Source organism: Jaculus jaculus, chromosome 4 (assembly GCF_020740685.1).
Source record: "Jaculus jaculus isolate mJacJac1 chromosome 4, mJacJac1.mat.Y.cur, whole genome shotgun sequence".
Classification (NCBI taxonomy): domain Eukaryota; kingdom Metazoa; phylum Chordata; class Mammalia; order Rodentia; family Dipodidae; genus Jaculus; species Jaculus jaculus.
Window position 1 is genome coordinate 79,644,953 of NC_059105.1, and position 13,910 is coordinate 79,658,862.

Below are 13,910 nucleotides of genomic sequence, written 5' to 3' on the forward strand. Positions count from 1 at the left end.
CTCCATGAAGATGCTTCGAGCTGGTGTGTGACAAGTTGACTTCGGAAATCCTCGCCCCCATCAATCAAGGGGCATGAAGAGTGTGCAAAACGATGCCTCGTGATCTCTGAGGTGGTGTGGAGTCTTTGAGGCTATAGCAGAAATGTCTCAGAAGAGGACATCAGCATCCAGGCTGGAGTCACCGGCCCACCCAAGGCAGAAAGGAAATCCAGATAGATGCCCAGCAAGAGAGTACCCCTAGATCTCTTGCCAACTGGCAAGTGAGCCAGGCTCTTGTCAGCAGGTGGCGCAACAGAGCGGGAATGGCGGTCAGGTCCGAAGATCTTTCAGGTGAGAAAGAGAAAAGTTACCCAAAGCCAAGGTTCATCAAGGTGCTTAACTTGGGTGTCTTAGGAGAGAAAGCAATTCCAACACCTTTCCACAGGTAACCACACAACAGGGGTGTGGCTGCATGTTCCACCCAGGAATGCGCTCGTTTTTCCCGAGCATCCCTGAACTTGGAGGTGAGTGGCATCCAGAGCCTGGGCCTGTGAACTCAGGAGCTCTCTCTTCTGCATCCTCTGATGGCTGCCCAGGAAACAATTAGTGATCAACCAGGAGAAGCTCATGGAGCAAATATAGACTATTAGGCAAACAAGACATCGTTTTTTGAGATGGGAACAAAGTGAACAAATAAATAGGACTTGAAGAACAAAGTTAAGAAAATAATGTGATCACAAAGAGTGAGTGAGAAGACAACTTCAGGAGCTCCTGGGTGGCATGCCAGGAGGAAGGAGAACAGTCTCTAATTAGGATAATCCTCGGGAAGCTAATAGAGGACTCCCGCCTGAGCATGGAAGCCTGCATTTCTAATCAGCTCAGGCAGCGCTGTGTTTGTGGCCGTCACCCTTCCTAACATCTAAGTCATCTTTCAGTCACAGTGCTGTAATTAATTCATCGCACCCAGACATAAACAGCATCCTTTTGCTAACATTAAACATGTTTCATCACAACAATTTATAATGGCACTTTAGGACTTTAATAAAGGGAAGGCATTTGTTACATGATATTTATAGCAATCATGAGACCACAAGATTTAAAGCATAATTTTTCACAGTGTTAAACCACAAAGCCAAATTGTCTGTGTTTTAGTTAATTATTTGAAATGCTTTGGGGGTAGGTCGGCATCCAGACCTTAATTAATAGTTCTAATAGTTTCCCTCTATACAATTGCCAGTGTCATCACTGGTTACTGCTATTGGGCTGCCAGCTCTTTTGTACCCTCGCTCTAGGGGCAATCAGCAAGTATGATTAATGCTAACCGCTTGTCCTGATACCCAAAAGCCAAACGTCATACCACATGCAGGATCATAATTATGTGTTAGAAGTGGATGGGATCAGCTTTGTTAACCGAGAATTAACCCCAAATTTGGGGCCACTTGAACTTGTGCATGCGGATGCCTCCTACTTGGCAATACTAGATGCATATAAGTTCAAGGGCAGCAGTTTCATGCACAGCTAAGAACCTTGAAATTCTTTTTCGGAAGGATCTAAACCTTTCTTTGCCCAGCTAAAGGTTTCCTCTGCCTTCTCTTCCGAGATCAGGCACATTTATACACATTCCAGCTCTACTTGAGTGGAGTTCAAGCTCCTATGTAGGTATTTGCTGTTAACCACAGATCTCATGCTTTGCAGGTCTTTGTGACATGTGCTTATTTGAAGAGGTAAGTCAACGAAGCAGCACTTCCCTTGCAGTTTATAAGGTCTCCCTCACACAGGGAAATGGAAGGGGGCCTCTGCCAACAGACAGTGATGTGGGGAAAGGGGATGGCGAGGCGCATCAGCTGCATTGCTGCCTCACAATTGAGACACAGCCTCAAAGCCCGGCAGCTGACACACCTGAGTTCGGATTCCCAGCAACTTTACCTGTAAACATGGGAATGAGTGGAACATGATAAAAGCCACAAATCAAAATAGAAGCCCACTGTTCCCATGCAAGAGGCATGGAAACCTTAGATTTACCCATGTGCCTACCTCTAGAAAGTTCCTGAGATCTCACATCTGCCTTTGTGTTCTGACATTGTCCTGGCTCCATGTATTTCTCTCCTTCATTCTGCTTGCCATGATTTACATAGTTACCATCACTGATGGTGATAATTAATCCTAATTTGGTTTTGTGCATTTTCTAAGTCACTTAATATTTTTCAGAATAAGATAGTCTGTAAAAATTGTCTTGGATCTATAAGAGATGGCCTAAATGTATCACTAAAGCTTACTGACTCTTTTCTATACAAAATGTTAATAAACAATCATGTGATTTCACAACACACAGGAATGCAGAAAACCACACTGCCAGAATCTTGTCTCTTATTGATATAGTGCAGCACAGTAAGGCTGTTAAATAGATGCTGAGTCCAACAATAAGTGAATAACCCAGTAAAGGATCCAGTGAGGGAAACTGAGAGCTTAACAAGGAGAAGGTGGAAACTATTCAAAAACAAATACAAGGAACAGCAGTAAGGCCCTGTATGCTGTGAGAGTGAATGCTCTGAGGATTCCTCCCCTCCTCCCTTCCTTTGTTCCTTCTTTTTTCTCTTTCTCTCCCTTTTCCCACCCCTTCTCTCTTTCCATAGTTTTGGGGCTTCTTTTTTTGGTTTGATTTGGTTCTGTTTGAGATAGTCTTGCTATATGATCCAGAAAAACCTAACCTCTTGACATTGTGATACATTGTCACCTACAAATTTCATGTTTGAGAACTGCACAAGCTAGAAACAAATTATAAAGAGCCTCATAATGCTTTAAGTAAGTATATTACATTTTGTTGAGTCACACTCATAGCTATCCAGCCCGTTGGATGCAACTACATTGTCTAAAACTCACTATGTAGTCCAGGCTGGCCCCAAATTCACAAGGTTCCTGCCTTTGCCTCCCTGTTATTGGAAATTACTGGTATATTCCATCATGCCTGACTTTTCTGTGGTTTCTGAAAGTCTTTGATGATTATTAGAGAATAAAAGTTCTATTGAAAGTGTAACTGTATTCTTTTTAAAAATGCTAACATTCTTGGAAGTCTTGTTTAAGAAGCTATGTGGTACATTTTATTTGAAAGATTAATATTTCAGGGCTGGAGAGATGGCTTCATGGTTAAGGATCTTGCCTGCAAAGCCTAGAGACCAAGGTTCGATTCCCCAGTACCCACGTAAGCTAGATGCACATAGTGGCACATGTGTCTGGAGTTCATTTGCAGTGGCTAGAGGTCCTGGCAAACCCATTATCTCTCTCTCTCTCTCTCTCTCTCTCTCTCTCTCTCTCTTTCTTATTAATAAATAAAGTATTTTTTAAAAGAAAGTAATATTTCACATAATAAAATTTAAAAGGGGGTATAATTGACTGGAGAACTCCTATTTCTTAGGCAATGCTTCACACCTGGGATGTTGATTAGCTGATACTGGAAGTTCTTCCCAGGTAGAAAGGACATCTGAGGAGAAAGGATGCACTTAGAGAACAGAGACTGGTTAACACTAGGTTCTGATCAATCATGATGCACAGAGGAGTGACTCAGATAAACCTGAGGACTATGCTGACCATCTAAAGGAGTAGTAATTGATTCCAACCACCCCCAGGACAACAGTGACATTGCTAACAGAGTGCTCATTATGGATAGAAGTGAAGCATTAACATCAAGTGTGCAAGAGTTCTCTCCCACTCTCCACCAAGCCATTGCAAACGAGGCCCTCTAGACCCAGTGACTTTGGGCAAGCTGATTCCCTCACTTACCCTGTGTGCACCAAGAATGGGTTTCTGCAGCAGTGCACAAACAGAAAGAAGCTCCTGGAGGCATGTCAGAAACTTCTGGACAAAGGATGCTCTAGGAATGGAAGGTGCTATATAAATGTTATTATTTGAGACTTCTATCATGGTATAAATCACAGTCCCGGACTACAGCAACCACAGACCGTGAGCTCCCCTAGAGGCAATTGGAGCCCGTCCATTTCCCACTTGAGCTCAGAAGGCAGCGTGATGCAGAGTAACAGCTTCAGGAGAAACAGCGGTTTATTCCCAGGAGCCTGGCCAGTTAAATAGAGAGGATTGCAGCCAGTGGGCTGAACCCTGCAAATAACATTACCCAATTACTGTGAGTAATCAAATATTGACTTGTTCCTTTTTCTTTTGGTTTACAGAATTATGCAAAACTTATTCCTGGAGCAACAGTGGGACTACTTCAAAAAGACTCTGGGAACATTCTCCAACTTATCATCTCAGCTTACGAAGTACGATATTTTCCTTTACAAGAACTTGGCTTGCTTTTCTGCATTTTATTGGCACTCAAATCCTAAGATGTGGGTAGGCAAATATGCTCACACTTGTTAGTAGTGAGGGTATTTATCCAGAGAAAATCCCTCTGCATTAATGCAACTAAAATATAGATTTTTGTTTACTTCATTTACGGATTTTCTTCCCAACAGATGGAGGTAGAGAAATCAGAGACTTGATCCAGTAATGGTTGTTTTCATAATCTTATGAAAGAGCAAGTGCGGCCCCCATTTTAAAAAAAATGTAATTCAGCTAAAAAGACTCTCCCAGTCATCATTAAACTCTCCTCTTTCTGGAAAAAAAGTTTGAACATAAATTACCAGTGGGCATCAGAGTTATATAGGGCTCTAACCCCACAAGTTCAAATCAAAACTCAAACAAAATCTCAAGTGCTGGTCTCGTTTTACAAGCATACCAAGCACTCTATGCTTCAGTTCACTTTTCAGACACAGGGCTATTTCCATTGGTTTAATGAGTACAGATATTTTTTTTGCTTTGACTTTGTGAATTAGTGCTAAGGACAATCCCTTCCTTAACAAGATAGCATAGGGTTGCTGACCCATTGCCTCACTCAATAATGGGTGGTCAGTTGTCATCACTTTTTAATTTTTGTTCTAAATACCATTGCCATTTTCTGCCTTTGCTTACAAAAGTTTTCTTAAATTCACAAATTAGGACAGGCATAAAAATGGTAAAAATTTAAAAAGGAATAAAACTCTAGCATTTTCTTTATATAACATTTCCATAATAATTAATGAGTAATTCATAATAACAATAAATATTAACGTTTGAACATTGCAAATCAAAGACCCACATGCAGTATATATGAGCACAGACCTCACCAGTATTCTTTAACTAAATGACACAACAGAATTATCTGGAGGCTTTAAAACTTTTGTCTTAAAAATCGTGTGTTCGGATTCCTTCCACGGACATCCTGGAAACACTCAGAGGAAGAAGATGCAGCATATGTGGAGGAGTCACTTTCCAGTGACACTCACACCGCCTGACAGACTCCAGAACTCACCTAAAAAGAAGGAAAGCACCTAGCCCTTCTCAAGCATTTCATTTCTTCAGAGTGTGAAGTACAGATATGCCTATTAAAATTATAACAGGATGGAAAGTAGCACTGGGGAGTGCAATTCCTCACTAGTAATCCTCAAAAATTTCAGTTTTCTTAGCTCTCATCAAAAATTACTTACCAGCCAGGCGTGGTGGTGCACGCCTTCAATCCCAGCACTTGGGAGGCAGAGGTAGGAGGATCGCCATGAGTTCGAGGCCACCCTGAGACTACATAGTGAATTCCAGGTCAGCCTGGGCTAGAGTGAGACCCTACCTCGAAAAACAAAAACAGCAACAACAAAAAACTTAATTACCACATTAGATCATCCTTGAAATTCTTCTAGACAGGGAAGCTTGTCAACAAAACACTATAAAAACCTTCCTCCCTCTTATGCAATAATTACATTTTCAATGTGTAGACTCAAAGTTACAAAGCAATCTCTCACTGGATTATAACAAACTTAATTTTCTTGAACTCAGTTCTCTCAAAATTGTTGGCCACTAACATATTCAAGGAAACTAAGCAAGTCAGAAACCAGCGTCAAAACTGTTTCCGCATCCAGTCTGGCCAGCTTCACCTGCTCATGCCCCCGCCTGCTGCGTTCCAGTTTACACCTTACTCTAAGGCCTCAAATCATTCATATAACTTACAGGGTAGTGAGAGCAAAGCACTACGTATTCTAATTGAATTTTATGTCCTTATTTATCATCTCAAAAATGCTAAGAGATAAATATTACTTTTCTACTGAATAATCTTCTTTGGGGTTATTGTTTAGAACTTTGTGATTCATGGGTGAAATATGCAATAGATCAGGATTCTAGTTTAAATTATTTTTATTGTTATTTTATGTGTATGCACATATATGTGCAGATGTGTGTATTTGTCTGTTCATGTGCACACGGAGGCCAGAGGACAACCTGGGGAGTCATTTCTCAGGCACCATTCATCTTTCATATGAGCAGGATGGCCTAGACCCAATGACCTAGAGCGGGTCAAGTAAGATAGACTAGTTGCCCAGAGAGCCCCAGGGACTCACCTATCTCTGTCTCCCGGCACTAGAATTACAAGAACATGTCACCACTCCTGGATGTTTTTTTTTAAACACAGGATCTGGGTATTGAACTCAGATCCTTATGCTTGCAAGGGAAGTATTCTACTGACAAACTATCTCCCCAGATGCACTCGGTTATTTGTTAGAATACATGCATGTAAGGTCTGGGGAGACAGCTCAGTTGACACAGTGCTTATAAGCATAAGGACCCACATAAAAGAGCTAGGCACAGGGCTGGGAAAATGGTTTAGCCATTAAGGCACTTGCCTGCCAAGCATAAAAACATATATTTGAATCTCCAGGTCCCGTGCAGCCAGCTAGTGACACAAGTGTGCAATGTTGCACAGGTGCCACAAGGGGGCGCACTCATCTGGAGTGCACACACATTATTCACAACTCCTGAAAGGCCCTGGGGCATTCATTCTCCCTCTCTCTCTCTCTCTCTCTCTCTCTCTTTCTCTCCTTTCTCCCTTTCTCTGCCTCTTAAAAGTAAAATAATAATAATAATTAATAATAAGCTTGGGAGGTGGGCGTGGTGGTGCATGCCTTTATTCCCAGCATTCGGGAGACAGATGTAGGAGGATCACTGAGAGTTCAAGGCCACCCTGAGACTACATAGTGAATTCCAGGTCATCCTGAGCCAGAGTGAGATCCTACCTCAAAAAACCAAAATAATAATAATAATAATAATAAGCTGGGCATGGTGACTTGTACTCCCCAGCACTGGTGAGGTAGAGACAGCAAGATTCCTGGAGCTTGTTGGCCAACCAGTCTAGCCTTCTTGGAAAGTTCCAGAATACTAAAGACTGTCTCAATAAAGGTAGGCAACACTTGAGGAACAGCAACTGAAGTTGTCCTCTGACCTCCACATATACAGATACACACATGCACGCATGTTCCACACACATGCACCTACACACACTTCAGCATGCACACACACATACATATACAAAAAGTACAGTAATCTGTGACTAAATTCATTTTCAGATAAAAAGAGAAAGGAAGGAGAATATGTTGAGAGAAAACAAAAGGCATTTGATTGACTTCTAGTAGGGCAGAAGGAATCTGTGGCTATAAACATCAGTTGAGTTTAGGGTGGTGTGTGTGGTAAGTGTATGCTTGTGTATGTGTTCTCATGTACGGAGGCCCACCGTTTTCTTTGCCTACCTCAGAGGAGATGTTCAAAAATTCAATGAACAAAATAATAAAAACTATAAACTAAGGTTTATGTTCTTTACTTGGGAGATTTACATAAAGAATATTACAATATTCCTGTCAGGGCTAGAGATGATGGCTCTGTGGTTAAAGGCCCTTGCTTTCAAAGCCTGATGAGCTGGACTCAATTCCCCAGTATCCACATAAAACCAGCTGCACAAGGTGGTACATGCATCTGGAGTTCATTTGCAGTGGCAAGAGTGTCTGGCATGCCCATTCCCTCTCCCTCTATTTCATACTCTCTCTCTCTCTCTCTCTCTCTCTCTCTCTCTCTCTCTCTCTCTCTCCCTCCCTCTCTCTCTCTTTCTCTCTCTCTCTCCCTCCCTCTCTCTCTCTACTTCCAAATAATTTTTTTTAAATGTTTTAAAAAATATTACTGTCAGGGCTGGAGAGATTGCTCACTGGTTAAAGGCACTTGCTTATAAAAGCTGACTGCCTGGGTTTGCCCAAGTACCCACATAAAGCCAGATGCACTAAGTGGAAAATGAGTCGAGAGTTTGTTTGCGGTGGCAAGAGGCCCTGGTTTCCCATACTCTATTTCTATTTGCCTCTTCCTCACTCTCTCTCTCAAATGAATAAATAAAAAGATTCCTGTTAGATTTGCACTCTGATACTCCATTATAGCCATGCTGAGATTCCCTTCGTTTAGATAGGATTATGTCACTCACTCACTAGTCCTGCAGACACATCTCTTTTCATTTAACTCCCAATCACTCTTCTACCATCTCCAACACTCCTTCTGCCTCTATTCTTGTTGGTTTTCATATAAACACACTTTGGAAGAAGCAGGGTCACCTACTAGGCAGCTGACAAAGTTATAACGTAGGAAATTTTCAAGTCAAAAATGCTTTTAAAATGGCAGCAGTTAAACAGGTATATGGACTCATAACCTTTTGAAATGAATTGAAGTATAACTTAATTCCCAACACTTTAATAAATATGTTATTTTTATTTTGTGTAGGATATGTGAGTGATGTGCATGATTTATGAGATGTGTGGTGTATGAAATTATGTGCACAGATATGCGTGTCCTGTGCGCATGCCTAGAGGCCGGAGGAGAATGTCGGTTTTCTTCTCTTACTGCTCATCCACATATTCAGTCAGGGTCCCTCTCTCAACCTGGAGCTGCTGTCAACAAGCCCCAGTGATTCTTCCATCTCTGTATCCCGACACACACACACACACACACACACACACACACACACACACCTTGGGGTTACAGCTATTCATGGTCATGCCAAGCTTTTTACCAGTGTTCTGGGGAGCCAAATTTGGTAGTCTCTAGCCCAGGAGAGGCCTTCATGCTTAAATGGCAAGTGCTGTTAACCACTGAGCCATCTCTCTAGTCCTAAATTTTCAGTTTTCAATTATTTAGTTTTATTTGCCAGAATATAGGCTTTCATGTTGCAAGCAAGTAAAGATAGAAAAAGAAGGGTGAAACCTTTTCAGAACAAATTCCAAACTCTTATCCAAGACTAGAGGCTACAAGAAGTATATAATATATTCCAAAAATGACTTTAAGGTATGGTTTCTCCTATATTTTTAACACCTCTGAAATTTGGAATGCTGGGGTTATGGCTCATTGACAGAGTGCTTGAGAAACAGACTCAAAGCCATGGGTTTGGTCCCCAGCATTGTAAGAATGCAAAATTGGATCCATCTTGTAATTAGTGAGGTCTTACAACCACCATGTTTTATTGTTCTCAGTTTTCATCGAGAATTGTGACTGTCATTTCAAGCCATTACATGCATTGTAAGTCATAAGTTTAGTTGCCATTATAAGATGTCTTCAAAAAAATTGAACTATGATTCAACAGAGAGATGAAATGTTGTTATGTATGCAGAAATGTACCCAACTGAGCAGCAGGGTGTAAATTTGCTATCAGTGAGGCAAATATGCATTGTTAAGGGAATGGTTGCATTTCCACATTCCTTACAAAGCAATAACCAGCTGCTTTATGGAACCTAAGAAATGATGGCACTTACAAGTAAAGGACACCATTAGGATATTTTGCAATAAGATATAAGCAAAAGAGTTGCTTTTTTAAAAATTTATTTATTTATTTATTTGAGAGCGATAGACACAGAGAGAAAGACAGATAGAGGGAGAGAGAGAGAATGGGCGCGCCAGGGCCTCCAGCCTCTGCAAACGAACTCCAGACACGTGCACCCCCTTGTGCATCTGGCTAACGTGGGACCTGGGGAACCGAGCCTCGAACCAGGGTCCTTAGGCTTCACAGGCAAGCGCTTAACCGCTAAGCCATCTCTCCAGCCCAAGAGTTGCTTTTTTTATGTTCTGCTATGCAACTCAGGACAGAAGACTTTGCCAAATTCTTCAAGATGGATGAAACAATGGATGAAGCAGTAATCGACTCATATCGATCATATGTCATAGAAAAGTCTTGAGTTATTTTGTCACAGTTGAATTGCTGTAAGCTAGTCTATCTTGGGCTGGAAGAATGGTTCAGCGGTTAAAGCACTTGCCTGTGAAACCTAAGGACCCAGGTTCAATTCTTCAGAACCCACATAAGCCAGATGCACATGGTGGTACATTCATCTAGAGTTCATTTGCAGTAGGTAGAGGCTCTGGCACACCTATTCTCTCTCTGTGTCACACACACACACACACACACACACACACACACACACTGTCTCTCTCTCATAAATAAATAAGTAAATAAATAAACATTTTTAAAGGATAGTGTATCTTAACATTGATGGTGTCATAGATTCATTGAAATGTGAAATACATGTAGTTTGCTCAAGTTATTGCTTGATTAATGAAGTAAAGATTTTTTTTCTTACAACCAATTTAGTTTTGTTCATTTGTAGTTTAATGAACATGATTCACAGTTTCCTCTGGCAGCATTTTTTTTTTTTTTTTTTTTTTTTTGGTTGTGCATTCATTGAACCCTTTTCATCTTAACTAAGGAACTGCGGTCTGAGGTGGAACTGGAAGTATTAGGAGACACAGAAGGACTCAACCTGTCTTTCACAGCTGTCTGTAACAATGGCATCATCTTTACACACCAAAAGAAATGCTCACATATGAAGGTGGGAGATACAGTAAGTCAATGCCCGACAGACCTCCGTAAACAACATTCAGATGTATCAGAGGCTAGCTTAGATTGCTGAAGCTGGACTTCTTCAAGAATATGTGTGTGTGTGTGTGTGCGTGTGTGTGCGTGTGTGTGTGTGTGTGTGTGTGCGCGCGCGCGCACACACACACGCGCCAATGTCTCATAAATCCCCATTCAGTCTTATCAGTCTTATGTGGGTGGCTGGGGAATCGAATCCAGTCTGTCAGCCTTTGCAAACAAGTGCCTTTCACTGCTCAGCCATCTCCCCAGCCCCCAAAGTTTTAAAGAGCTTCTAATCAGAGCTTACAAACCTCACCTCACCTCCTGCAGGTTGGTGGATGGAGAATGCGCGTCATTAGGGCTTTCTTTTCCAGGCTTCCTTCAACGTCACCGTGAGTGTAGCAAACTGTGAGAGGAGCAGGCATCTTCGCATGAAGCCTGTGGGGCTGGGGGATGTCCTAGAAATACTCATCAGGCCGGAATGTGACTGCACCTGTCAGAAAGAAGTAGACGTGAACAGTTCCAAATGCTACCATGGGAATGGCTCCTTCCAGTGTGGGGTGTGTGCCTGCAATCCCGGCCGCATGGGTTCTCACTGTGAGTGCAATGAAGACACTCTGAGCACGGATTCCTGCAAGGAGACCCCCGATCATCTTTCATGTAGTGGAAGAGGTGACTGCTACTGTGGACAGTGCATCTGCCACTTGTCTCCCTATGGAAGCATTTACGGGTCTTACTGCCAGTGTGACAACTTCTCCTGCCTGAGGCACAGAGGGCTGCTCTGCGGAGGTAGGCACGGCTAAGTCCATCTTACACCGCGGTGTTCAAGGACTGGGCCTGGCTTTGCCTCCTTTGTTCCCTGGGTCCCTGGGCCTAGTAGATTATCAGGAAGTATTTGCTGATGGCTTCGTGAGTGTCTTCAGACTTGGGCTACCTGAATTATCTCCTGCCTTTTTTTTTTTTTCCTGGTTGTAACATCCATTTAGGGTAATATCCTTGTCAGTTGAACTTATATTCCTGTTAGAGTTAAACATTACTATTTTTCTATGTGCAAGTAGAAAGCTGGAAATGTCTTCTCTCTAGTTACTTCCCAGACTCCATGAAGCTGCCCGTATTCTGAATTTCAGACTTTTGGGGGAGAAGCTGCTGAGCCTGGCCTGGTTCTTAATCATCTGTTACTTGGGACACATAGAAGGCTACACTGCCCAGGACGGGGGTGCGCAAAGGCTGAGTGAACTTCCAGCCTCCACTCAGCCCACAATTGCCTCCTCTCTCTCCATCTCTCTCTCTCTCTCTCTCACCCTTTCTCTTACTTTCTGTCCTTCTTTCCTTTTACCACCCTCCCTTCTCTTTTCTTCCCTCTTTCTTTCCTTTCCCTCCCTCCCTCCTTTCCTTTCTTCTTTCTTTATTTTTGGAAACGGGGTCCCAGACTCACAATCCTCAACCTCAGCCTCCTGCATATTGGGATTACAAGTGTTTGTCACCACACCTGGCCACAAATGCTTATGAAATACTTGCTGGGTAACAGATACTAGGTTAGGCACTAGGTTAAGTAAAGTTGGGGAAGGACACATATGGGAAGACTTATGGAAAGAATGCAAACAGAAAATAGCTTGGCATCTCTTGAGAAAAATTTTAAATGTAAATATTTATGTCTTAATAGTCTTGGTAGATGTTAAAGCACTGTGCTTTAAGAATATACTAAGTCTAACATGACTCAAAATCATTCTGATACAACATACATATTAAGGTATAAAATCTGTTCAGATAAGAAGTAAAGATATGTTTGCATTCTCTAAAATGGTATAAATTTGTACTACATTAACTGGCTGCTGAATTTAAGCTCAAATATCTCTGTTTCACACTGTGTAACCAGACAGCTCTTCAAAACAGAACATTATATTTATAGAAAATGAAAGAAGTTATATGTTCAAATGACAGTGTCAGAAACATATAAAAATTAATGTTTCCAGTATTTAGGAGGTGGAAGCAGGAGGATCAGAAGTTCAAGGTTATCCAAGGCTACTAGTCTGCATAGTTAGTTCTAGCCAAGGACAGCCTGGGCTATATTAGAACCGGTCTTTCTTTGTTGTTGTTTTTCGAGGTAGGGTCTCACTGTAGCTCAGGCTGACCTGGAATTCACTAAATAGTCTCAGGGTGGCCTCGAACTCATAGTGATCCTCCTACCTCTTTAATCCCGAGTGCTGGGATTACAGGTGTGTGCCGCCATGCCCAGCTAGAACCTGTCTTTTAAAAAAGAGCCGAAAGAAAAGAGAAGAAAGAAAGAAAGAAAGAAAGAAAGAAAGAAAGAAAGAAAGAAAGAAAGAAAGAAAGAAAGAAAGAAAGCAGGCAAGAAGAAAGCAGAAAAGGAGGGAGGAAAAATAGAAAGCAAGAGAGGAAAGAAGGAAGGAAGGAAGGAAGGAAGGGAAGGAGGGAGGGAGGGAGGGAGGGAGGGAGGGAGGGAGGGAGGGAGGGAGGAAGGAAGGGAGCTCAAGGAATCCTAAGCTTAATGAAACCACATGCAGCCTGAGGACTTGAGAGCCTCACTTCTCTGCCGCTGCTGTAACTACCAGCAGGTTCCCCTGAGAAAATCTGCCTTGCCACCCCTACCCCCAACAAGGAGTGAAAAACTTAGCATCTGCCCCCAAGGACACCCACTTCTCTCCTCATTTATTCCAAGGCTTATTTCCTGATTCTGTGGGTGTGTTTCCAAGCCCACATCTGTCCTCTTTCGCATGATGCTGCCAGGACACAATCTGGAGGCCACAAGAAGCCAAATGCCATCACCACATCAGAGAAAGAAGGCATTTGGCAGCATCTCACAGCACACTTTAAATACAGCTTTTAATAAAATACATGCCCAAAACATATGAAAATATTTCTTTTTAAGTTCCAAGTCTAATCTAATTTAACCTAATAGTAGTATTAACTCCATCTCATAGCCCTTTAGATCCTGGTCAAAGGGGCCTAAGGCAATGTCAATTTTTATGTATGGTCAGCAGCACAGGATTCCTCCATCTTTTTTTTTCTTCCTTCCCTTCTTCCATTTTTTCCTCCCTCCTGTCCATTTTAAATATTTGGGGGAAGATCAGAAATACACTAAAAAAGTAATTGACTTTGTATGTGCATTGTACTTAGGAAGGTCAGACTATAGCAGCTCTCTTCGAATCAGACACAGCAACCACTAAACAAATATTCCATTTAGAAA

At 42.0% G+C, this 13,910-nt stretch overlaps 1 protein-coding gene across 2 annotated transcripts in view; it reads left to right on the forward strand.

The window, feature by feature from the left end:
• Positions 1–13,910, forward strand: part of Itgb6 (integrin subunit beta 6) — an 84,006-nt gene that overhangs the window by 42,523 nt on the left and 27,573 nt on the right. For both annotated transcript variants that reach the window (XM_045147551.1, XM_004651874.2), the window contains exons 8-10: positions 4,161–4,250; positions 10,554–10,688; positions 11,077–11,491. In XM_045147551.1, coding sequence (XP_045003486.1) covers positions 4,161–4,250; positions 10,554–10,688; positions 11,077–11,491 — 640 coding nt within the window. The remainder of the gene's footprint in view (positions 1–4,160; positions 4,251–10,553; positions 10,689–11,076; positions 11,492–13,910) is intronic.